Source organism: Leguminivora glycinivorella, chromosome 4 (genome assembly GCF_023078275.1).
Source record: "Leguminivora glycinivorella isolate SPB_JAAS2020 chromosome 4, LegGlyc_1.1, whole genome shotgun sequence".
In the NCBI taxonomy this organism is placed as follows: Eukaryota; Metazoa; Arthropoda; class Insecta; order Lepidoptera; family Tortricidae; genus Leguminivora; species Leguminivora glycinivorella.
Genome location: NC_062974.1, coordinates 24,156,476 through 24,182,249, shown reverse-complemented (window position 1 = coordinate 24,182,249; position 25,774 = coordinate 24,156,476). Strand labels below are relative to the sequence as shown.

General features: G+C 38.2%; 1 protein-coding gene and 1 long non-coding RNA gene across 3 annotated transcripts; one reads left to right on the top strand and one right to left on the bottom strand.

Annotated features, from left to right (window-relative positions):
* The first annotated feature begins 1,716 nt into the window (after positions 1 to 1,716).
* On the top strand, positions 1,717 to 25,677 carry LOC125225501 (protein disulfide-isomerase A6 homolog). The gene is made up of 8 exons (XM_048129249.1): positions 1,717 to 1,876; positions 1,977 to 2,170; positions 2,372 to 2,593; positions 6,697 to 6,849; positions 8,742 to 8,951; positions 10,717 to 10,871; positions 24,730 to 24,888; positions 25,216 to 25,677. The coding sequence occupies exons 1-8, from the start codon at positions 1,855 to 1,857 to the stop codon at positions 25,370 to 25,372; spliced, it is 1,272 nt and encodes a 423-aa protein (XP_047985206.1). The 5' UTR covers positions 1,717 to 1,854; the 3' UTR covers positions 25,373 to 25,677.
* Positions 6,094 to 9,917, bottom strand: LOC125225502. 2 transcript variants are annotated; one of them, XR_007176991.1, is made up of 4 exons: positions 9,424 to 9,917; positions 8,044 to 8,128; positions 7,737 to 7,798; positions 6,094 to 6,213 (listed from the first exon to the last, which is right to left on the bottom strand). It is a non-coding gene; the product is annotated as an uncharacterized LOC125225502 (long non-coding RNA). The 2 variants fall into 2 exon arrangements; XR_007176990.1 differs by having other exon boundaries at positions 6,112 to 6,299.
* Positions 25,678 to 25,774: the final 97 nt, after the last annotated feature.

Genomic DNA, 25,774 nt, shown 5'->3' with positions numbered 1-25,774 from the left:
TAAGATTAGTAAATCGCACTAGCACTTTAATAAAATTAACGCGTGTCTCGCAAACGGTCTAGGATACAAAATGACGACTTTTATATAGGTATAGGTTAGGTTCGTTAGGTATCTTCAAACGGCCGAAGGCTCCTATTCTGTGCAGTTTCTGTAATAAGCGGGGCTCCGTCGATATCGCTTTCTGTCTCTGGCGCCTTAGTAATGCTACGGGAAAATTTTGCAACTTTGCACCACTCTAACTCCTAAATTAGTAGGTTTAAAAAAAACTTTAATTTATAAAAGATGCTTATTTTAATGCATTCTTTCTAATAAGAACAAAACACTATGCTAGAAAGAGTGCAGAGGAAGTTCTGTAGGCACATTTACAAACGACTCTACGGATATTACCCATATATGTATCCATCTCTATTCGTAACAGGAATGGTTGGTCTTCAAACTCTAGAAACCAGACGGAAACTGCTGCATATTATGCATTACCGCCAACTGTTTCACCATAGAGTAGATGACGCATCCGTGCTTGAGAGAATGGGGCTGCAAGTGCCAAGAGCGAATGTGGTGGTTGGCATGCCGGGCGCGGTGCCGGCGCGGCGGCGGCGGCGCCTGTTCGCGGCGGCCGGCGCACCGCTCGAGCCCGAGCTGCTCTTAAAGCTAGGAACATACTACGCGGACGTCCGTCGTAAATCGACCGCGACCGCGACCGATCAGTGTGCACGGAACAAAACATCCAGCGAGCCAGATTTCGATCGGACGTCCACGCGCTCAAGGCCACGTCCACGTCCGTCGACCGATAGTTTGCACGGTTATATGTATTTCCATTGTCCAGATTCCCGTCCGCGGTCGATTCACGACGGACGTCCGCGTAGTGTGTTCCTAGCTTAACCGCATCATGTTGGAGACAGACGATATTGACATATTTGCTGATAGTGTTGGTGTGTTTTACAGAAAACTCTTAAGGTTCATAGACTCTACACTCCTTAGGTGATTAAGCTCGGAACACACTACGCGGACGTCCGTCGTAAAACGACCGCGACCGCGACCTATCAGTGTGCACGGAACAAAAGATCCAGCGATTTCAATCGGACGTCCATAACCACGTCCGCGTCCGTCGACCGATTTTGCACGGTTACTGTATTTCCATTGTCCAGATTCCCGTCCGCGGTCGATTTACGACGGACGTCCGCGTAGTGTGTTCCTAGCTTTAATGTAATAACCATAGTTTAACTTTTAAGTGTGTTTGCTTTTATTTATGTCAATTTAACATGTACATAATTATATTACCACATAAGTGCTTTGGTGAAATACTGTTAACTTTTGTGTATTTTTAATAAATAAATAAATAAATAAAAAAACGTGAAAAAAGTCCCAGAATCGGGCCCCTTTTGCTATACTCTGACCGCCCCTGTCTATACTACTGTAATGTTTGACGTTATCACGTTAAACTACCGTCCGTAAACCGACTTTACAGACAACCAATTTTTTTTTTTCAGATTGTGAAATTTTCAGGTGATCCCAGTTGGTTGTCATTTCATAGTTTTGGTTTCATGCACATTGCCTACGTTTCCTTTTAGGCAAGCTAGCAGGCTTAAAATCCCAGAGGATAAAAATTGTTTTTATTTAATAACTGTTACAACATTATATTTTAAAATTTTAATTATTACCGCCTAAACCAAAATCACCAATCATGCACGACCACGAAATCCATTGACAATCCCGGTGCCTTGACACTCGCGAAGAATTGACGTGTATTTATTTCAACCGTTGTTTAGCCGATGACTCTCTCAAAGTTGTAAAAATCGCAGAACAAAGCCGGTGTTTCGTTAGCTCATAAGTTAAAGTAGCGTTAAATTAGTGAAAATGTTTCGTACATTATACTTGGGTATGTTTTCATAATATCTTAATGCACTGTGAAATTTATTTCACGGTGTATATGATTTTGATAACATGGACGGTGTTTCTGATTTTACTGTTATTTTCAGGAGTATTGCTATGCGTGGCGGGGTCTCAGGCCTTGTACGACTCGTCCTCTGACGTGGTGGAACTGACACCCAGTAATTTCGATCGTCTAGTCACAAATTCTGATGAAGTATGGATTGTAGAATTTTATGCCCCATGGTGCGGACATTGTAAAAACCTCGTACCCGAATATAAGAAAGCGGCTAAAGCTCTAAAGGTTAGTACACCGCTCGTGCATATAGTTACTTAATTCTATTTGTACCTATTATAACTGTTTGTATAGTATTAAAGTTGAAGTACGAAACATAAGACCGACATAAAGTAACATATCTTGATACCTGATACCTAATAAGTAGATCAAATAAATTCTTAACATTTTAGATTCTCTTTTATTGATATTATAAATATTTATTCTCAGGGCATAATAAAAGTGGGCGCAGTAGATGCAGACCAACACAAAAGCTTATCCAGCAAATATGGAGTCAACGGTTTCCCTACAATCAAGGTCTTCACCGGCTCCAAGCACACTCCGTACCAGGGCCAGAGGACCGCTGATGCATTTGTGGATGCTGGTCTCAAGGCAGCTAAGGAACGAGCTTATGATAACCTGGGCAAGAAGTCTGGTGGCTCCGGAGATAAGGTACAGTCAATGATGAACTTGAGAATTTTATTAGGTAACATGGGTGTCTCCAATGAAGCCCTTAAGCAAGTTGTTAATATGTTATGTTAGTTAAATTTAGAATTGTCTTTATCTCTGTACTTTGAATAATCATGTCCGATGGAGAATTTTAGAATTTTTTCTCTCTCTCTTTTTATCTGCCATCGGCTATATTTAGCCATAATCAGATTTTTTGTTTATATATTTTTATAAGTTGGAGAGGTATTCCATTAAACACTCTCTCATGATGTTCTTAGAATGATGATCTGAATATAACATAATTGAGTGTATAAATGGTTTAAGCTTAAATTTTCAAACATTTAATTTAGGTAATTAGTGTTCTTCAAAACCTTCAAGAAGATTGAAGACACTGTTCATAATGAAAATGTCTTAATGATACAGCAGTTACTAAACTGCCATTTTTATTAAGTACCTAGGCAATATTAAAATCCAGCAAGACCACAGGTAATTTTAAAGCAATTCCAAAATTTTCTTAATTTCTAATTTTTATATAATCCTTAATCACACTCAGCATCAAATATACGGACACAATATTCCATGGAAAAAGATTCAGCGCACCATTGACAATCTCAAAGAACATGTACAACCAAAGAAACAAGTTCAAAAGCCACTTTCATCAATCCGCAATCATCGAGTACAGAGACCACTTTTATCATTCCGTGATCCTACAGTTCGAAAATCGCAGTATAAATCTATTAAATCTTATAAGCATGGAACTGACAATTTGAAACCTCGTCTGCAACAGCCACTTAAGTCATTCCATCCACCTCCGGTACAGAAAATTCAAAACCAATCTTCCACACTGCAACCAATTCTTCATAATAAAGTAAACATGGATAAGTTACATGAACAACTATTCCGTGCAAATGACCAAAATGTCACGAAGAAACTACTATCTCGGAAAAATAGGGTTAATAAAACGAGAAATAGAAAACCAGGTCTGGTTAAAAAGTTGAAGTTGGACAACTTACGTCTTTTTGCTAACAACTTAGATTCGACCAATGAACAGCCGTCACATATTTTAAGAAACAGTATTAAAAACACTAAGACACTGAATGTGCCTAATCGTAAGAAAAAGGGAATTTTGGCGAAAAAATTTGGGAACAGAAAACTAGGAGAGCGGACAAAACAGACAAACAAAACATTGAAGAAGAATATTATGCATAAAAAAAAAGAAAAACTAGCTCCTTAGTTTCAGGTGGAAGCAAAATGTCAGCACACTTTTGCCTATGGCAATTGCAGCATAAAAATGAAAACCGTGTATGTTTTTTCATATTATATATGTATGGCTGTATGCCACAACCCCACTTCAGGAAATATTTTGTACATTATAAAGTCAGGTTCAGGCCCCAATCCACGGTTTTCATTTTTTAACAATTTTGTAATGACTAGGGTAAAGCGAAATAAAAAAAAACTTGTTCTCAACGATTTTATTACTCAGTCTCATAAATTGGCATATCCGATGCTTATAGCTTTAGTATCCTGGCATTTTTCTGGGATAATTATAAAAACATATAGAATTATGCTTGGATATGTAATAGTACATTATGATACAACTGCTGAAAAGAGCAAATTCTAAACAAGTAGTGATAAATGAAAATGTTTTAAGTGTCGATTTAAAACACTACCGGTTTTTCCTCGGAATTTCCTCTTTTCCGCACTTGTATCATAATGTACTATATTATCAGTTTTAGAGCTAACTCTATAATATTCAACAAGTTTCAAACAGCTTCCGTTGACACTAAGATAGTGGTAGAGCGATGACATTTATCTTATCTTTGTATTTATAAATTAACCGGCAGATAAGCGGCTATTATATTAATATAAGGGCAGTGTTGAGATTGTTTACAAGATATTTTTATTACGCGCATACCATGACATAATTTTTTTGCTTCCATTAAAAGAAAAACGATTTAGGTCATTGGCCGGGTCCACAAGGGTGAAAAATGCTTCTTGACGCTCGCTCTGTATGGACCCAGAATTGCAGTGTCGATACTGTAGAAAATTTGTTAGTAATCAACATGTGCCCTATAACTTAATCGCTCCCCACTCTCTGATTAACTTTAGCACTTTTTGTTTTTAGCCCATTCCTGACTCATTCTTTCCTAACAAGTTTAGTTAGAGAGTCAGCTATTTGAAAGAAAAAAAATCCAGTTCTTAGAGATATGTCGACTGCAGGATTACGATTAATTCTTCGTTAATATGTCTATTCAGTTGCTATTAATATAAGTAGAATCAGTTATTACACACATTCTAGAACAGAATGGTGGGCAAACTTTTTCCATTGGAGGCCAAAATTTGAAGGAATTGTAGAGAAGAAAAATGCAATCTTACTACATAGCTGGCCATATCACACTTATTTTGAAAGGCCGGATAACATCCTTTTGCGGTTCATACTTTGCTCACCACTGTTCTAGAATATTCTTTTACTTCAATGAAAGCAATTCAACGTAAGATATCCACGTATTGGCCCATACCATATTTTTATCCGATTTCGCCCACGATGTCTACTCCTACGCCCACTGGCGCTCTCACTTTTAGACGGCCTACATCTCAATAACACGTAAGCTGATACCGTACTTGGAGTTGGCAGGAGGCCAACTCAGCAATTTGAGAGCTTTTTGTCTGTTCTAGTAAAGTGTCATTATTAACATTTCTATGACAGAAACTAAGGGTCGGTTGCACCAAACCGCCTGTCTCAGTTAAAGCGTTCGTAAAATTTTATTGTATGGGAAGTTCCATAGACGAATGCTGCGTGACGATGATGTGTCTGTCAAATGTGGTTGATGCAATTGGCCCTAAGTAAGGTTAAAGACGTGACGCTTATTAATAGCACAGCTAAACTGTGGAATGAATTGCCGCCTGCAGTATTTCCGGACCGATACGAACTTCAGACATTCAAGAAAGAAGCGAAAGATTTTCCCATCTTAAAAGCCAGCACGGCACTAGCAACACCTCTTGTTTCTCAGGCGTTCATGGGTGCCTAATAGCTTACCATCAGGCAATCCGTTGCTCGTTTGCCTCCTATCTCGTAAAAAATAAATCGTACATTTACATACACATGTCTTTGTGCCGTGACTTTACCGTAGGGAATTCCTTGCCGGCGGCTGTATTTCCGAGCTCATATAGCCCGGTAACCTTCAAATGAAGAGTGAACAGGCATCTTCTGGGCGAGTTCACTCCATCGTAGGCCACGTCTTTGCCTTTTATAATTAAAAAACCGGCTTCGGGCCAGCTCTGTAGGGTTCCGTAGTTTTCCGTATTTTTCTCAAAAACTACTGAACCTATCAAGTTCAAAACAATTTTCCTATTTTATAAAGATTTATTTTTTTCATAAAACTTATGGTTCAAAAGGATATAATAATTGGGATAATGATTTTTATATATTTTTATTAGTAACGAATATAGAATATCCATTTATTTATTTAATATAAGACAATACATTGTTAATTACCCTTTCCAGACAATACTTATTACGAAATTAGAGCTCCTCATATTCACTTCAAAATATTTTCGGTGCTCTAAATTCTTACAGTCGTATTTATTACTGTTATTTTATTTATCATGTTTGGTGACTGAACCTGTAAAAAAATATTCTATTGAAAATACGAAATTTTACTTTTTTATCCAGATTTGATCTACATGCAGCACTTTTCTCTTCTCAGACCTGAAAAATAACACACTATTCATGAAATAAGTCTTACAATTTTTTTGTCATTTATACAATATATACTAGCTTCTGCCCGCGACTTCGCGCTCGCGTAGAGACAAAAAATAACCTATGTCACTCTCCGTCCCTTCAAGTATATCCTGTTAAAAAATCACGACAATTCGTCGCTCCGTTTTGCCGTGAAAGACGGACAAACAAACGGACACACACTTTCCCATATTTTATAATATTAGTATAGATAACAGTGCCGTATTTTTACATGCTGTCTGTTTTCGCAAACCTTTATTACATCGCCCGTGATTTTTTTGACCCTCTCATATCTTACTTGAAAAATCCCTTTAAACCAATTTACCTATATCTTTTCTCTCCCTCTAACTTTCATCTCTCATTTCAGTCGGACGTGATCACGCTCACCGACAGCAACTTCAAGGAACTAGTCCTTGACAGCGAAGACCTGTGGCTGGTTGAGTTCTTCGCGCCCTGGTGCGGACATTGCAAGAACCTCGAACCACACTGGGCCAAGGCAGCTACAGAACTGAAGGGCAAGGTAACTGTCTTTAACCTCTAGTTTAAGAGTGAGAAAGCTATATGCGTGCTGTCTTCTGACATCTCTTGTCTCTGGAAGACCTGTGAAGCCTGGCGTCCACTAGGCTCCACGAATCGAGTCTCATTTATTCGCCTTCTGCATTTCTTATGAAACTGCGTCCATTAGCGACCCGTTGAATCGCATTCAAATGTATGAGGACTCGATTCTGCCTAAGTTGACGCCAGACTTGGCTGGTGATTTTCACTCCCTGCAAGAACATCGAACCACCTTGGACTACAGCCGCTACTGAGCTCAAGGGCAGGTACCTATATTACCTATAATTATATAATGATAATCTTACTGAGAAGCAAATGAATATAAGTAAGAAACAAGAACTCTTCTGTCAAAAACGTGCGACGGCACGTTGGTGGCACGGCACTTTTTTTTCTTCAGAATCCTTGTATTACCTACTTCTACGTCAGTTTTCACGAATCATATGTATATGTACTATAGCAAGTATTATAAAATAAAGCGTGACAATAATTGGATTGCTTCAATCACTTAAATTATTAATTGGAAACGCCGTCTATCGATATTGCAAATATTGGAGTAAATTAGTCTATATTTAACGAGATTGCGTAAAATGTATATACTCGTATCATTGCATGCACGGATAGGCCATAATGCAAAATAATAATTGTGTTAGTATGAAATATTCATAAATTTAGCCAAGTTAGGTATATTTATTTTGATTTCAACACCGTACTTGTTTCAATGAGACTTGAAACATGATAAATTTCAATATGATTAATAACTAATAACTTTTGATTAAGGTACAATGGGGCTGATATAATCATTAAGAATTGTAATTCCCTAGTTAAATAAATAAAAAAAAACTAATAACTTACCTTTACAATTTACATTACGCAAACTAGCGATTGTTTTCTTTATATTTTCATGTCAAACGTTGCTGAAATATAAAAAAAAATACGAGAAAAAACTTATATGCATGGCAATTCAATATTGTTTAAAGAAAAAGTAAAATTTCTAGCAAAGACAATTACAAGTTTTAATTTTAAAATGTAATCAAATGATATTAAGAACGATAGTCGTTGACTGCTCTTAATGAACTCGAATGCCAGCTCTCTCTTTGAGAAGTGAAATTGGAAACGCACTCTTTGTTAAGAAGTTTGGACAATAGTGGAGTCCAGTTACCTAATACCAGGTAGTATCATTGATCTTGTTCCTTGAAATCTTTCTTTATCCAATGTCACCAACGGGTTTAGTAACAACCTAACAACTGTGAAAGATTATCATAGATGGAGTTAATAGCATAGACCTGTCAATATCTAGTTAGTTTAGAGATAGATTAGTTTATTTTTAAGCCCCGACTCAAAAACGACGGGGTGTTATAAGTTTGACGTGTCTGTCTGTGGCATCGTAGCTCCCGAACGGATGAACCGATTTGCATTTAGTTTTTTTTTGTCTGAAAGCTGAGTAAGTCAGGAGTGTTCTTAGCCATGTTTCATGAAAATCGGTCCACTATGTCGCGGTCGGGGGATTTTTCAAAATTTTAATTTTGTGGTTAGGTTATTAGTCATGTCTGTATCTACAATCTACTTTCCATTATGATAAATTTAATATAGTCAATATAGTAAATATGCAATAATCTCAGAGGCTCTAAGTCAGACCATTACTACTACTACGTACACCATATAGTACTACTCGAGTCGGCGAGCATACAGTGGTCGTTGTGTCCCAGCGTGATGACAGGACTCACAGACATGGAAATGCTGCGCGTATATTGCGCAATAGGAACATTCGTCTACAAGTGCGAGTGTGGTGTGTGTGTGGGTTCAAGATTTTGCGACGGGTAATAGTGTAATAATTCTAAAATTAACCACCAATTCCAGGTGAAACTCGGCGCCCTCGATGCCACCGTGCACCAGGCCATGGCTAGCCGCTACCAAGTGCAGGGCTACCCCACCATCAAGATGTTCCCCTCGGGCAAGAAGACCAGCGACTCTGTAGAAGAATACAATGGAGGCCGGACTAGCAGCGACATTGTGACCTGGGCTCTGGAGAAATTAGCGGAGAATGTGCCCGCTCCTGAAGTTCTACAGGTAACAAATTTTTCGTAGTAACAAATTCCGGACTAGGCCTTGGTGAGATACCAAGTGCATGGCTACTCAACAAGATGTTCTCCTCTGGCAAGAAGACCAGTGATTCAGTAGAAGACTACAACAGAGGCTGGATTAGCAGCGACTTTTTTTTATATTCTGGGTAGGAACAAAGATACCAAGTGCATGGCCGGCAAGAAAACTAGCTATACAGTAGTGTACTGAAACAGCTGTTCCATATAAATAGACAATTTTTTTTAGAGTTTTGAATGATTTAAGGTTATTTTCATTAGACTTATATTGACCGGGATATAGACAAAGAAAAGTAAAGGGAAAGAAGGAACGACAGGGAAAGGTAATCACGGTCTATATCTCGGTCAATATAGTTCTACAAGTATTTTTTTATTTGTTGCTTCGTCAAATGTCTTGCTTTCCAAAAGTGTTTCAGTACCAAAAAAGTTTGAGAACCGCTTACCGCAACTTATTGAATTATTTCTCAGGATGATAAGACTTTCTCTAAGCCTTTAATAGAGACATTGATTTCTTGAGATAAAAAAGAGCCATCATAACATAGCCACCAGCCATAATTGAGCCAAAATTAGTTTTTTACTGCACACTCGTAAAGGTGGCCTAAACGCAACTGAAGTGTGAAATTGTAACAAGATCAATTTGTTTGGCTTGTGAAATGTCGTAAAGCTTATCAGGGCCATGTGGTAAGTTAGCATGTGTAAGAATAAAACATGGTTTAAAGCTAGGAACAAATTAGGGGACGCGTCCGACGGACGCCGTCCAACTGCCGCGATCTAGATAATGAATTGTGCAAACTATCGGACTTAAGCCGTGGACGCGGCCTTGAGCACGGACGTCCGCACGTCATCTGGCGCGCTGGATGTTTTAAGACTACACACTTATCAGTCGCGGTCGTCAGCCGCGTCCGTGTGACGCGTCCCATAATTTGTTCCTAGCTTAACTGCTAGGGTCAACATCTTGAAATTCATGACCAATATGCCAAATTGCTAATCATAAAAATTATATTGCTGGCGCGGTAGGTTATTATGGGAAAATTAATATACTGTAATAAAATACTAAATTAGTTAAATATTTTGGTGGAATAACTAAATAGTTATGGACCTAATCATTTTTGTTTGTAATATTGTATCAACAAAATAATAGTAGCAATGGACCATCATGGATCAAATTGTCTTTAGAAAATAATCTTATTAGTTCAGGCACCTAGCGCTATAGCAGTGGACGCTGGTTCGATTCCAGCCATGGGCAAATGAAAGCCTTGGTTACTTTTACTTAGTATAGTCACACCTCGGACAATGGCGATCAAATATATGAAAGAGGCGCGTTCCTACGCACACAGTCTAAGCTCGTGTAGGTGAACGCGTACCATGCTTGTGTGAGTGAGATATGACAGGTCGACTGGTCGCGTTTTTGACAGGCGGTAACTGTGAGGTAACCGAGAGCGGGTGGGCGGCACTTTCAGCGGGGAGCGGGAGTGGCCATGCTGTACGATAGTACTCTTTATTATACAGCGGTATAGTTCATTTATTTAAGTACTAGCCTTTGCCCGCGGCTTCACTCGCGTTAGAGAGAGACAAAAAGTATGTCACTTTCCATCCCTCCAACTATCTCCACTTTAAAAAATCACGTCAATTCGTCGCTCCGTTTTGCCGTGAAAGACGGACCAACAAACAGACACACACACTTTCCCATTTATAATATTAGTATGGATATAACACATAGTGAATGTGATTTCCAGGTGGTGTCCTCAGAAACAATGAAGGCGTGCGCGGAGAAGCCGCTGTGTGTGGTGTCGGTGCTACCACACATTCTCGACTGCAACGCGGCGTGTCGCAACGACTACCTCGCCATACTGAAGAAACTAGGCGAGAAATACAAGAGCAAGATGTGGGGGTGAGTTCTACTGTTACAGCAATTTTTACTTGAAATTGAAGTCTATGACTGATTGTTACAGAAAAATATCTGAATATAATTCGTCAATACTGAAGTGGTTCGCCGAGTTTTTGCCGGCGTAGCCTTATTTGACGTTCGTAAGCGCATTGTAATATGCCTGCTTGAAAAATAAATAATTTCCTTGAAATACACAGTTTCCTGGATTTTGACAGCTTGAAAAAAACATGTCTATGGTTTACATGCTTTTTTTCTAGGTTGTTAAGAGCGTTATAACATTTCGGCGTCGGGCGAAATTAGGTATTTTACCCGCCGCGCGAGCCCAATATGCCGACCCTTTCTAGCACGTCTTATCACTCGCTCGCACTACAATAATGGACAAAACAATCTTGATCCTTTCTATGGAATTTTGATAACAACCACAATCTACTATCTCGATATAAACTTTTGGTTTCTAATAAACATTATTTTGTACGAAAATACGAGAATATAGCGCGAAATAATATCAATTATGTTAAAATTTATTTAAAAAATTAAAGTAATAATTATAAAAGTAGATCCCATCCCAAATATTTGCTTTTGTTATATGATAAGTATTAGAGTAAAGTATAATTATATTAATATGATGATAAAATAAGACAAATACAATTCTAATTACTTCAAGGTGGTGCTCAGGGTCTGATGATGGAGCCAGATGGTGGTCACCAATACCAATGAACAATATGACTATACAACTTCGTGGTTTACATGTCATTCTAGCATTTTCACTTTCACATTTCAAGTGCATATACCACGAGTATAGGTTTTCGGGTGTGCTGATTTAAAAATTAATGACCGATTTGGAATCTGACATTGCTGACTGTCACTTTGACACAAAAGTCGTCATGGGTGTCGTAAAATAGGTTTTAGGGGTGCTGATTCCAAAATTAATGGCCAATGTGGAATCTGACATTGCTGACTGTCACTTTGACACAAAAGTCGTCATGGGTGTCGTCAAATAGGTTTGCGGGGTGCTGATTCCAAAATTAATGAACAATGTGGAATCTGACATTGCTGACTGTCACTTTGACACAAAAGTCGTCATGGGTGTCGTAAAATAGGTTTTAGGGGTGCTGATTCCAAAATTAATGACCAATGTGGAATCTGACATTGCTGACTGTCACTTTGACACAAAAGTCGTCATGGGTGTCGTCAAATAGGTTTGCGGGGGTGCTGATTCCAAAATTAATGAACAATGTGGAATCTGACATTGCTGACTGTCACTTTGACACAAAAGTCGTCATGGGTGTCGTAAAATTGGTTTTAGGGGTGCTGATTCCAAAATTAATGACCAATGTGGAATCTAACATTGCTGACTGCCACTTTGACACAAAAGTCATCATGGGTGTCGTAAAATAGGTTTTAGGGGTGCTGATTCCAAAAATAATGACTAATGTGGAATCTAACATTGCTGACTGTCACTTTGACACAAAAGTCGTCATGGGTGTCGTCAAATAGGTTTCCGGAGGTGCTGATTTGAAAATTAATGACCGATTTGGAATCTTGACATTGCTGACTGTCACTTTGACACAAAAGTCGTCATGGGTGTCTTCAAAAAGGTTTCCGGGGTGCTGATTCCAAAATTAACGACTATTTTGGAATCTCACAGTGCTAATTGTAATTTTGACACAAAAGGAATCATGGGTGTAGTCAAATAGTTTTTAGGGGGCACTGATTCCAAAATTAATGAAATGATTTAAAAAGTAATGACCGATTTGGAACCTGACATTGCACAGTACCCCTGGAAAGGAAACCTATTTGACGACACCCATAACGACTTTTATGTCAAAGTGACAGTCAGCAATGTCAGATTCCAAATTGATCATTAATATTGAGATCAGTACCCATGAAAACCTATTTGAAGACACCCATGATCACTTTTGTGTCAAAGTGACAGTCAACAGTGTCAGATTCCAAATTGGTCATTAGTTTTCAAACACCTCCGGATACCTATTTGACGACACCCATGACGACTTTTGTGTCAAAGTGACAGTCAGCAATGTCAGATTCCAAATTGGTCACTAATTTTGGAATCAGCACCCCCTAAAACCTATTTTACGACACCCATGACGACTTTTGTGTCAAAGTGACAGTCAGCAATGTCAGATTGAACATTGGTCATTAATTTTGGAATCAGCACCCCCTAAAACCTATTTTACGACACCCATGACGACTTTTGTGTCAGAGTGACAGTCAGCAATGTCAGATTCCACATTGGTCATTAATTTTGGAATCAGCACCCCCACAAACCTATTTTACGACACCCATGACGACTTTTGTGTCAAAGTGACAGTCAGCAATGTCAGATTCCACATTGGTCATTAATTTTGGAATCAGCACCCCTAAAACCTATTTTACGACACCCATGACGACTTTTGTGTCAAAGTGACAGTCAGCAATGTCAGATTCCAAATTGGTCATTAATTTTGGAATCAGCACCCCCTAAAACCTATTTTACGACACCCATGACGACTTTTGTGTCAGAGTGACAGTCAGCAATGTCAGATTGAACATTAGTCATTAATTTTGGAATCAGCACCTCCTAAAACCTATTTTACGACACCCATGACGACTTTTGTGTCAAAGTGACAGTCAGCAATGTCAGATTCCACATTGGTCATTAATTTTGGAATCAGCACCCCTAAAACCTATTTTACGACACCCATGACGACTTTTGTGTCAAAGTGACAGTCAGCAATGTCAGATTCCAAATTGGTCATTCATTTTGGAATCAGCACCCCTAAAACCTATTTTACGACACCCATGACGACTTTTGTGTCAGAGTGACAGTCAGCAATGTCAGATTGAACATTAGTCATTAATTTTGGAATCAGCACCTCCTAAAACCTATTTTACGACACCCATGACGACTTTTGTGTCAAAGTGACAGTCAGCAATCTGAGGTACTACATATTCGTAATCTGAAAGTAATCAAGTCAATAATTTCAGTTATTTTGAATCGACTATGATTCCGAATTATTGGTAATAGTAATGATTGTATAGATGATTAGTGATTCCTTTACATGTAATGGTAATTTACCGTTTCACTTGATTACATTACAAGTAATCTGACACCCAGTAGTGTCAGATTACAAAGTAAAATCAAGTAATCGTGTAATCCGGAATCGATTACGATTTCCCCATCTCTGGGTTTAGTTATATGGTTCATTGGTACTGGTGACCACCATCTGGCTCCATCATCAGACCCTGAGTACCACCTCTTGTCAAAGGTCTTGTTGAGACGAACCCAACGAGCCTAAACACGAAGTCGTTTACTTACATGGTTCACTGGTACTGGTGACCACCTTCTGGCTCCATCATCAGATCCCGAGTACCATCTTGATGTGTCTTATCATCTTGACCGTATTGTAATTTTCACATTTTTATCATCACAACGTTGTAATACTTTAACATTTAAACATAACAAAGTATTACAAAAGCAAATATTTACGGATCTAGGATCAAACTCGTTGGTCGCTGTTTACACACACACAATGCGAGGATAGCCCGTGTAGAAACAAGGCGTCCGACCCACACAACAATAAATATTCTCGACGTTTGCGATGAAAACTCGGAGACCAAAGCGACATACGTCTTACCTCCTCGAGCTCCGGCGCGGCACTGAAATCGCAGGCGTCCGTCGCCGGTAAAATAGCGACAGGAAGGCTAGTTTTCAAAAAATTGGCAAAAAATCATGATAAAATATTATAACGACAAATGGATAACAGCAGTTTAAGCACATTGTGCAGATTATTTATATACTAAAATAACTTCGATAACATGTAGATTTTCGGAGAAATGATCACTTGTTTCGATGTATTTTCAAGACAAAATTGAGTTCGTTTTACTTTCAATTTCTCAATTTCAAAGGATTAAATGATAAATATTGTTTAATGGGCCTTAAGTACAAGATATTTGGAACTTAAATTTACCTCATTTATGAGAGTGATCTTATCAAATTGTACATAATAAGAGCTCCGAATTCTGTGCTTCACGCGGTTTTTCCTAAACGAGCATCAGAAAAACAATCATTACTAATTGAAAAAGCTTTTTTTTTCATATGTTTTTTATTTAACCGACAGTTAATAAGATGTTCTAACTGAAACAAGTACTTTCACTGTCTTTTAGTATGAGTAAAGTGTACAATTTTGTCGATAAATATTGTGCATTTTACAATATATCGCCTTTTTTTATCATAGCGCTCTTAATGTAACTCGTGTCGATTTAAAACACTCCCTTCGGTCGTGTTTTAATTAATCGCCACACGTTTCGAACTTCCTTTTTTACGCACTTGTATCGTAATGTACTATTACCAATCTCTATTAGGATTTTAAATACCCACGTAAACTTCGCGTAGCAATTGTCATTTATTTTGTTTTGAAAGAGGCCAAAGTTTTTTAAATTGAACATTGAACCACAGCTATGCTCGTTGGTTGATTGATGAATAAAATGTACAAATAGCGGACTTAATGCCTAAAGCAATGGCTTCCCAAATGCAATAGGTAGTATGTATGCAATAGAGTGTACCTAGTGTACCTACCCTACTATCCAACCACAGGGTTTTAATTATCACTAAAGTCTATTCTATTACCAATTAGTTTTGCTACTCTTGTCAAACAATTACAACTTTTTTAATTAGAATTAAAGAGAACCTTTACGAGAGATGAGGAGAGAGAGATTTTCACTTCACCAAGTTATACTCAAAAATTCAGCTTATTTATTTACATGCCAATATTACCTACATTTGTAACGGCAATTTAAATATTTTAAATATATAACGCTAATTCGATACACAGTGTATAAACAGATTAATAAATAGTTACTACGTTAGTATAAGTAGATACTTATATATTACTTCTAGTGCTTCTGTGTATTTTAATCGCTTGATTTCATTTTCTTACTTGCATATAAACCATAAGGTACAGCGGGGCAATTTCGACGGGGGGGTCAAATGCAACTGTTTATCTAATGTTTTACAATGTTTCATTATTAATTAGAGTGTCCACTGGTTATATATGGCACGCGTGTTCAGTGGATACATGTGGAACTCAATATTTTAATAGTCTAATAATGGAAAAAATGGATCAGTTACAATTACCCCCCAGTCGGGGTTTGTCCCTCTGTACCTTAGGTATAAATTACCTTAAGTTCCATGCTTAAATGCTTCATTAGTAAAGTATTGACATACATAACTAATCTGTACTGTATGTAAATATACTGGCAACATTAAAAGTCCTTGAACAGAAAAGTGCCACTTTGTTGCCACTTTGTTGTTGTTGTTTGTTTGTTTGTTTGTTGTTGTTGTGTTGTTGTTGTTTGTTGTGTGTGTGTGTTTGTTGTGTTTGTTGTGTGTTTGTTTGTGTTGTTGTTGTGTTTGTTTGTTATAAAGAATAGGTTATGTAAAAATAAAGATTAACCTAACTGTCCATTTTAAGAGGAATTAATAAATTGTGCAATTAGAAACTCCATTTTCGACTAGGCGACTTGAAAAAAAAATATAAAAAAGATTAACCAGTCAGACTGTCCTTTTCGAGAGGAATTAATAGATTTGCACACAAATAGGTGGTTGGGGCGGCGCGGAATGCACCGCGTTATTAAATTCCGTCGCGGGGACACCTCGCAATTCAATAAGGGAGTCATCAACGCGGGCCGCAAGATGGCGCTAGGGCCGTTGTTTAGTGGGGTAGATTATGAGACGGCGTGTAAGTGCAAAAACATATATAACTCCGTATAGACAGATAAAGTCTAAGAAAAAAACGTATCTCAGTACCATACAAATAATTTTTAAGAAAAAAAAAACCGTCGCCTTTCGGGTTCTGGTGAAAGCTACTTGCGAATGTTGGATTATGTAGAAATGTGTGAGTATTTTTTAAAACTGCTTTTAATGCTTTAATTATTAGATGGCAACACAAATGAATATACGTATAACGTTAAGGTTTGAGGAGTTTCCTCAATTCCTCATGAATCCGATTATATTATAAGAAATCGAAGCTTGACAAACTTTGACTTGAAAACTCAATATGCTTAACAAACATAACTAAATAAATGCCACTGTTCTGAACTTAAATGCATGCTTTTCTTACAAAAATACCAAAGTCACTATGAGTGTGCCGTTCAGATTTGAGGAGTACGGTTCTGACTATCATCAGCAGTTCCACTGCACCAAATGCCACTGTTCTGGACGTAAGTGCATGCTGTTCTTATAAAAATACCAAAGTCACTATAAGCGTGCCGTTCAGATTTGAGGAGTTCGGTTCTGACCATCATCAGCAGTTCCACTGTACCAAATGTCACTGTTCTAGACGTAATTAAGCGCATGCTGTTCTTATAAAAATGGCAAAGTCACTATAAGCCTGCCGTTCAGATTTGAGGAGTTTGGTTCTGGCCATCATCAGCAGTTCCACTGCACCAAATGTCACTGTTCTGGATGAAAGTGCATGCTGTTCTTATAAAAATACCAAAGTCACTATAAGCGTGCCGTTCAGATTTGAGGAGTTCGGTTCTGACCATCATCAGCAATTCCACTGCACCAAATGTCACTGTTCTGGACGAAAGTGCATGCTGTTCTTATAAAAATACCAAAGTCACTATAAGCGTGCCGTTCAGATTTGAAGAGTTCCGTTCTGGCCATCATCAGCAGTTCCACTGCACCAAATGTCACTGTTCCGTACCTAAATGCATGCTGTTCCTTTAAAAACACAAAAATCACCATATGTATGCCTTTCAGATTCGAGGAGTTTCCTCGATTTCTCCAGGATCCCATCATCAGAACTGGGTTCTGAGAAAAATGGGACCAATCTGTATGCATATACATTCAATCAAAAAAAAATTTTCAAAATCGGTGCAGTAACGACGGAGATATCGAGGAACAAACATTAAAAAAAAAAAAAATAAACATGCAGACGACTTGATAACCGTCCTTCTTGAGAGATATGAGGCGACGGTTAAAAAACCGGCCAAGAGCGTGTCGGGCCATGCTCAGTGTAGGGTTCCGTAGTTTTCCGTATTTTTCTCAAAAACTACTGAACCTATCAAGTTCAGAAAAAATTTCCTAGAAAGTCTTTATAAAGTTCTACTTTTGTGATTTTTTTCATATTTTTTTAAACATATGGTTTAAAAGTTAGAGGGGGGGGGGACGCACTTTTTTTTCCTTTAGGAGCGATTATTTCCAAAAATATTAATATTATCAAAAAACGATCTTAGTAAACCCTTATTCATTTTTAAATACCTATCCAACAATATATCATACGTTGGGGTTGGAATGAAAAAAAATATCAGCCCCCACTTTACATGTAATCTCAATAACCGTTCGCGTTAGCACTAGAAAGCTAAAATTTGGTACCAATATCTTATACTTTTAAACGAGCAATTCTTGTATATTTATTTATTTATTTATTTATTTATTTATATATTTATTTACACTGACGATCTCGGAAACCGCTGTAACGATTCCGCTGAAATTTGTTATGTGGGGGTTTTTGGGGGTGAAAATCGGTCTAACTTATCCTTAGGTCCCGGAAAACGCGAATTTTCGAGTTTTCATGCGTTTTTCTTCGCGCGCCATCTCGTGTGCAGTAGTTGTACTGTTAAGACAGAATTCTTTCGGTCGATGTAAGTACTATTTATTGCAAACACTAGATGGCGACACAGGTCAAGGCTAAAACGAATAGAAAAATACACTATTTGAGTTTTTGTGGCGAAATGCGCGCCATCTCGTGTGGAGTAGTTGTGTTGTTAAGGCTGAGAATTTTTTCGCTCGATGTAGGTATTATTGATTTTTGAACTAGATGGCGACACATGTCAAGGATACGAAATTAACAGAACCGAGCGAAGCTCGGTCGCCCAGATATTGTACATCAATCACGCCAATAAAGTGCAAAAATAAAAAATGGAAAAAATGTTTTATTAGGGTATCCCCCCTACATGTAAAGTGGGGGCTGATATTTTTTTTAATTCCAACATTCCAACCCCAACGTGTAATATATTGTTGGATAGGTATTTAAAAATGATATGAGGGTTTATTAAGATCGTTTTTTGATAATATTAATATTTTCGGAAATAATCGCTCCTAAAGGAAAAAAAAGTGTGTCCCCCCCTCTAACTTTTGAACCATATAATATTGTCTTCGGTTACCGCGATAGTTACTCATGAAATAAAACTATGGAAACGGATTAAATCGCGTATAATGAATTTAAAATACATCCCGACGTTTCGAACTCTTTGCAGCGTTCGTGGTCAACGGGTGACTGATAGAAGTGACTGACTGAGGAAAAATTAAACGCTGAGGAACGCTGTAAAGAGTTCGAAACGTCGGGATGTATTTAAAATTCATTATACGCGATTTAATCCGTTTCCATAGTTTTATTTTTGAACCATATGTTTAAAAAATATGAAAAAAATCACAAAAGTAGAACTTTCTAAAGACTTTCTAGGAAATTGATAGGTTCAGTAGTTTTTGAGAAAAATACGGAACCCTACACTGAGCGTGGCCCGACATGCTCTTGGCCGGTTTTTAGGGTTCCGTAGTCAACTAGGAACCCTTATAGTTTCGCCATGTCTGTCTGTCCGTCCGTCCGTCCGTCCGCGGATAATCTCAGTAACCGTAAGCACTAGAAAGCTGAAATTTGGTACCAATACGTATATCAATCACGCCAACAAAGTGCAAAAATAAAAAATGGAAAAAAATGTTTTATTAGGGTACCCCCCTACATGTAAAGTTAAGAGCGTTATAACATTTCGGCGTCGGGCGAAATTAGGTATTTTACCCGCCGCGCGAGCCAATAATATGCCGACCCTTTCTAGCACGTCTTATCACTCGCTCGCACTACAATAATGGACAAAACAATCTTGATCCTTTCTATGGAATTTTGATAACAACCACAATCTACTATCTCGATATAAACTTTTGGTTTCTAATAAACATTATTTTGTACGAAAATACGAGAATATAGCGCGAAATAATATCAATTATGTTAAAATTTATTTAAAAAATTAAAGTAATAATTATAAAAGTAGATCCCATCCCAAATATTTGCTTTTGTTATATGATAAGTATTAGAGTAAAGTATAATTATATTAATATGATGATAAAATAAGACAAATACAATTCTAATTACTTCAAGGTGGTGCTCAGGGTCTGATGATGGAGCCAGATGGTGGTCACCAATACCAATGAACAATATGACTATACAACTTCGTGGTTTACATGTCATTCTAGCATTTTCACTTTCACATTTCAAGTGCATATACCACGAGTATAGGTTTTCGGGTGTGCTGATTTAAAAATTAATGACCGATTTGGAATCTGACATTGCTGACTGTCACTTTGACACAAAAGTCGTCATGGGTGTCGTAAAATAGGTTTTAGGGGTGCTGATTCCAAAATTAATGGCCAATGTGGAATCTGACATTGCTGACTGTCACTTTGACACAAAAGTCGTCATGGGTGTCGTCAAATAGGTTTGCGGGGTGCTGATTCCAAAATTAATGAACAATGTGGAATCTGACATTGCTGACTGTCACTTTGACACAAAAGTCGTCATGGGTGTCGTAAAATAGGTTTTAGGGGTGCTGATTCCAAAATTAATGACCAATGTGGAATCTGACATTGCTGACTGTCACTTTGACACAAAAGTCGTCATGGGTGTCGTCAAATAGGTTTGCGGGGTGCTGATTCCAAAATTAATGAACAATGTGGAATCTGACATTGCTGACTGTCACTTTGACACAAAAGTCGTCATGGGTGTCGTAAAATTGGTTTTAGGGGGTGCTGATTCCAAAATTAATGACCAATGTGGAATCTAACATTGCTGACTGCCACTTTGACACAAAAGTCATCATGGGTGTCGTAAAATAGGTTTTAGGGGGTGCTGATTCCAAAAATAATGACTAATGTGGAATCTAACATTGCTGACTGTCACTTTGACACAAAAGTCGTCATGGGTGTCGTCAAATAGGTTTCCGGAGGTGCTGATTTGAAAATTAATGACCGATTTGGAATCTTGACATTGCTGACTGTCACTTTGACACAAAAGTCGTCATGGGTGTCTTCAAAAAGGTTTCCGGGGGTGCTGATTCCAAAATTAACGACTATTTTGGAATCTCACAGTGCTAATTGTAATTTTGACACAAAAGGAATCATGGGTGTAGTCAAATAGTTTTTAGGGGCACTGATTCCAAAATTAATGAAATGATTTAAAAAGTAATGACCGATTTGGAACCTGACATTGCACAGTACCCCTGGAAAGGAAACCTATTTGACGACACCCATAACGACTTTTTATGTCAAAGTGACAGTCAGCAATGTCAGATTCCAAATTGATCATTAATATTGAGATCAGTACCCATGAAAACCTATTTGAAGACACCCATGATCACTTTTGTGTCAAAGTGACAGTCAACAGTGTCAGATTCCAAATTGGTCATTAGTTTTCAAACACCTCCGGATACCTATTTGACGACACCCATGACGACTTTTGTGTCAAAGTGACAGTCAGCAATGTCAGATTCCAAATTGGTCACTAATTTTGGAATCAGCACCCCTAAAACCTATTTTACGACACCCATGACGACTTTTGTGTCAAAGTGACAGTCAGCAATGTCAGATTGAACATTGGTCATTAATTTTGGAATCAGCACCCCCTAAAACCTATTTTACGACACCCATGACGACTTTTGTGTCAGAGTGACAGTCAGCAATGTCAGATTGAACATTGGTCATTAATTTTGGAATCAGCACCCCCTAAAACCTATTTTACGACACCCATGACGACTTTTGTGTCAAAGTGACAGTCAGCAATGTCAGATTCCACATTGGTCATTAATTTTGGAATCAGCACCCCCTAAAACCTATTTTACGACACCCATGACGACTTTTGTGTCAAAGTGACAGTCAGCAATGTCAGATTCCAAATTGGTCATTAATTTTGGAATCAGCACCCCCTAAAACCTATTTTACGACACCCATGACGACTTTTGTGTCAGAGTGACAGTCAGCAATGTCAGATTGAACATTAGTCATTAATTTTGGAATCAGCACCTCCTAAAACCTATTTTACGACACCCATGACGACTTTTGTGTCAAAGTGACAGTCAGCAATGTCAGATTCCACATTGGTCATTAATTTTGGAATCAGCACCCCCTAAAACCTATTTTACGACACCCATGACGACTTTTGTGTCAAAGTGACAGTCAGCAATGTCAGATTCCAAATTGGTCATTCATTTTGGAATCAGCACCCCTAAAACCTATTTTACGACACCCATGACGACTTTTGTGTCAGAGTGACAGTCAGCAATGTCAGATTGAACATTAGTCATTAATTTTGGAATCAGCACCTCCTAAAACCTATTTTACGACACCCATGACGACTTTTGTGTCAAAGTGACAGTCAGCAATCTGAGGTACTACATATTCGTAATCTGAAAGTAATCAAGTCAATAATTTCAGTTATTTTGAATCGACTATGATTCCGAATTATTGGTAATAGTAATGATTGTATAGATGATTAGTGATTCCTTTACATGTAATGGTAATTTACCGTTTCACTTGATTACATTACAAGTAATCTGACACCCAGTAGTGTCAGATTACAAAGTAAAATCAAGTAATCGTGTAATCCGGAATCGATTACGATTTCCCCATCTCTGGGTTTAGTTATATGGTTCATTGGTACTGGTGACCACCATCTGGCTCCATCATCAGACCCTGAGTACCACCTCTTGTCAAAGGTCTTGTTGAGACGAACCCAACGAGCCTAAACACGAAGTCGTTTACTTACATGGTTCACTGGTACTGGTGACCACCTTCTGGCTCCATCATCAGATCCCGAGTACCATCTTGATGTGTCTTATCATCTTGACCGTATTGTAATTTTCACATTTTTATCATCACAACGTTGTAATACTTTAACATTTAAACATAACAAAGTATTACAAAAGCAAATATTTACGGATCTAGGATCAAACTCGTTGGTCGCTGTTTACACACACACAATGCGAGGATAGCCCGTGTAGAAACAAGGCGTCCGACCCACACAACAATAAATATTCTCGACGTTTGCGATGAAAACTCGGAGACCAAAGCGACATACGTCTTACCTCCTCGAGCTCCGGCGCGGCACTGAAATCGCAGGCGTCCGTCGCCGGTAAAATAGCGACAGGAAGGCTAGTTTTCAAAAAATTGGCAAAAAATCATGATAAAATATTATAACGACAAATGGATAACAGCAGTTTAAGCACATTGTGCAGATTATTTATATACTAAAATAACTTCGATAACATGTAGATTTTCGGAGAAATGATCACTTGTTTCGATGTATTTTCAAGACAAAATTGAGTTCGTTTTACTTTCAATTTCTCAATTTCAAAGGATTAAATGATAAATATTGTTTAATGGGCCTTAAGTACAAGATATTTGGAACTTAAATTTACCTCATTTATGAGAGTGATCTTATCAAATTGTACATAATAAGAGCTCCGAATTCTGTGCTTCACGCGGTTTTTCCTAAACGAGCATCAGAAAAACAATCATTACTAATTGAAAAAGCTTTTTTTTTCATATGTTTTTTATTTAACCGACAGTTAATAAGATGTTCTAACTGAAACAAGTACTTTCACTGTCTTTTAGTATGAGTAAAGTGTACAATTTTGTCGATAAATATTGTGCATTTTACAATATATCGCCTTTTTTTGTCATAGCGCTCTTAAGTGACATAGTGGACCGATTTTCATGAAACATGGCTAAGAACACTCCCGACTAACTCGGCTTTCAGCCAACAAAAACTAAATCAAAATTGGTTCATTCGTTCGAGAGCTACGATGCTACAGACAGACACACACACAGACAGACAGATCGACATACGCACAGACAGACACGTCAAACTTATAACACCCCGTCGTTTTGCGTCGGGAGTTAAAAAGTGCAGCAATGCGTTTTTGGGGATTAGACTCATTAGACTTGTTTTGAACTTTTGACGTCTATTATGTAGCGTTTTAAGTATCTATGCACGACCCTGTAAATAGCCAGTACTATAAGGAAATTATTTATTCAACCAATGTTTGCACTGGATCTCTTCTTATATAGACCGTCAACCAAATCTTGTCACTAGAAAAAGGCGGCAAATTTGAAAAATCGCGGGCTAGCAACACTAGTTTTGAAAATCGGTGGAAATTCGCTTGTCATTTGTATCTTATCTGTGCAAACCTCCACCCTACGAAAAAGAGAAATAACTAGCACATATCAATCCCTTTTTAATACATTATCTAATTCGTAAGGAAGTAAAGGATGAGTATACGCCGTACGCGTTCCATATGCTTTTTTTTATTAGGGAGGCATTCCAATGCTGCAGGCCCAACGAGCCCCTTAAAAAAATATCTGTGGCTGTTCGACGTACATTGCTGGTTTTTGTTCGTTTTATAGGGATACCATACTTTAGTTCGATGTACATTGCTACTGCCAAAATTTGGTTGACAGGCTATACCTTGTACTTTCGGTTTTTAAAAAAGTGTAAACAAGGAGCCGTCAAATTTGACAGATCCAGAGGTAGTGAACCTTTTAAGGCCAGATCGAAGAACAAAATTATAAGTGGCTATACTCTGTCAAACAAGTCTGTCAGTAAATAAGAACAAAGAAAACTATAGGTATCCTTTTCTCTAGCACCCTAAAGAAAAGGATGCATATAGTTTTCTTTGTTCTTATTTACTGACAGACTTAGAGTATACTTATTTGGTACATTTTATTTTAATGTTTATAAATGAATAAATGGTAAGTAAAGTATCTAGATTTTTCGTTTACAGTTTAATGAAATACCTTATGTTTCAGATGGGTGTGGTCGGAGGCGGGCGCGCAGACAGCTCTGGAGGAGGCGCTGGAGCTGGGCGGCTTCGGCTACCCGGCCATGGCGGTCGTCAACGCCAAGAAACTCAAGTTCTCCACCCTTCGCGGATCCTTCTCCGAGACTGGCATCAACGAGTTCCTCAGGTACTAACGACTATTTTATTTACAATTCATTTTTCAGTGGTATTAAAGTAAGACTAAGCAAAGATGTTTGATGAAGTACCGTGTTATTATTCGTAATCGTTGTCCACCGGTCTGACTGTACATATAAATAAATGGTTGGTCGGTCAGCGAGTGATCGCCGCTCGCCATGGCACTCACTAAAGGCATCTCTTTTCGCGCCGAGTGACTGATTAACACCAATAAAATCTTTCGTCCTCAGAGACAGCCAAACCGCAAACTTTGGCTTCTACTGCCCGGAATATGTTCTCGTACAACTATGTAATAAACAACTTGCATTTGTTATTACAGAGACTTATCCTTCGGGCGCGGGCAGACTGCACCCGTGCGCGGCGCCGAGATGCCCGCCGTCGTCTCCGGCGAGCCCTGGGACGGCCGCGACGGCCAGCTGCCTGTCGAGGAGGACATCGACCTCTCCGACGTCGACCTCGAGAAGGACGAGCTATAGACGCGCTGCCGGGACTGCCGGTGTGTTGAGTGGTTAACCTCTAAATAATTCACCGTGCTTCTGTAGAAAACATTTTCATTTTTCTTAAAGTGACCGAGACTATAATTCAGTTTAACATTGGATTAGTCACTTTTTGCATTGATTAAAAATTGACTTGACCGTTTTCTACGTAACTACCGACAATTTAACCCTTCTTATGCCGAAACGGGGATCCTTGCGGTATTGAATAATTTTTGATGTTCGATACCTACTAATTGGATCCACGTTCTGGTGTATGGAAATGTCAAAAGAATCATTATTTTATTTAAAAAAAATGATAAGGTGATTTTGAGGTTAGAATTTAAAGAGGGAAATGGATGAACGTGCTTTATGAGTTGTGTGTGTCGATCATTTTCATAAACC

Excerpts from the sequence above, each read along its gene's own strand:
- LOC125225501 (XM_048129249.1), top strand. The coding sequence starts at position 1,855 with ATGTTTCGTACATTATACTTGG. Across the intron at positions 2,171-2,371 it reads AAGCGGCTAAAGCTCTAAAG|GGCATAATAAAAGTGGGCGC; the intron begins GTTAGTACACCG and ends ATTTATTCTCAG. Across the intron at positions 6,850-8,741 it reads CTACAGAACTGAAGGGCAAG|GTGAAACTCGGCGCCCTCGA; the intron begins GTAACTGTCTTT and ends CACCAATTCCAG.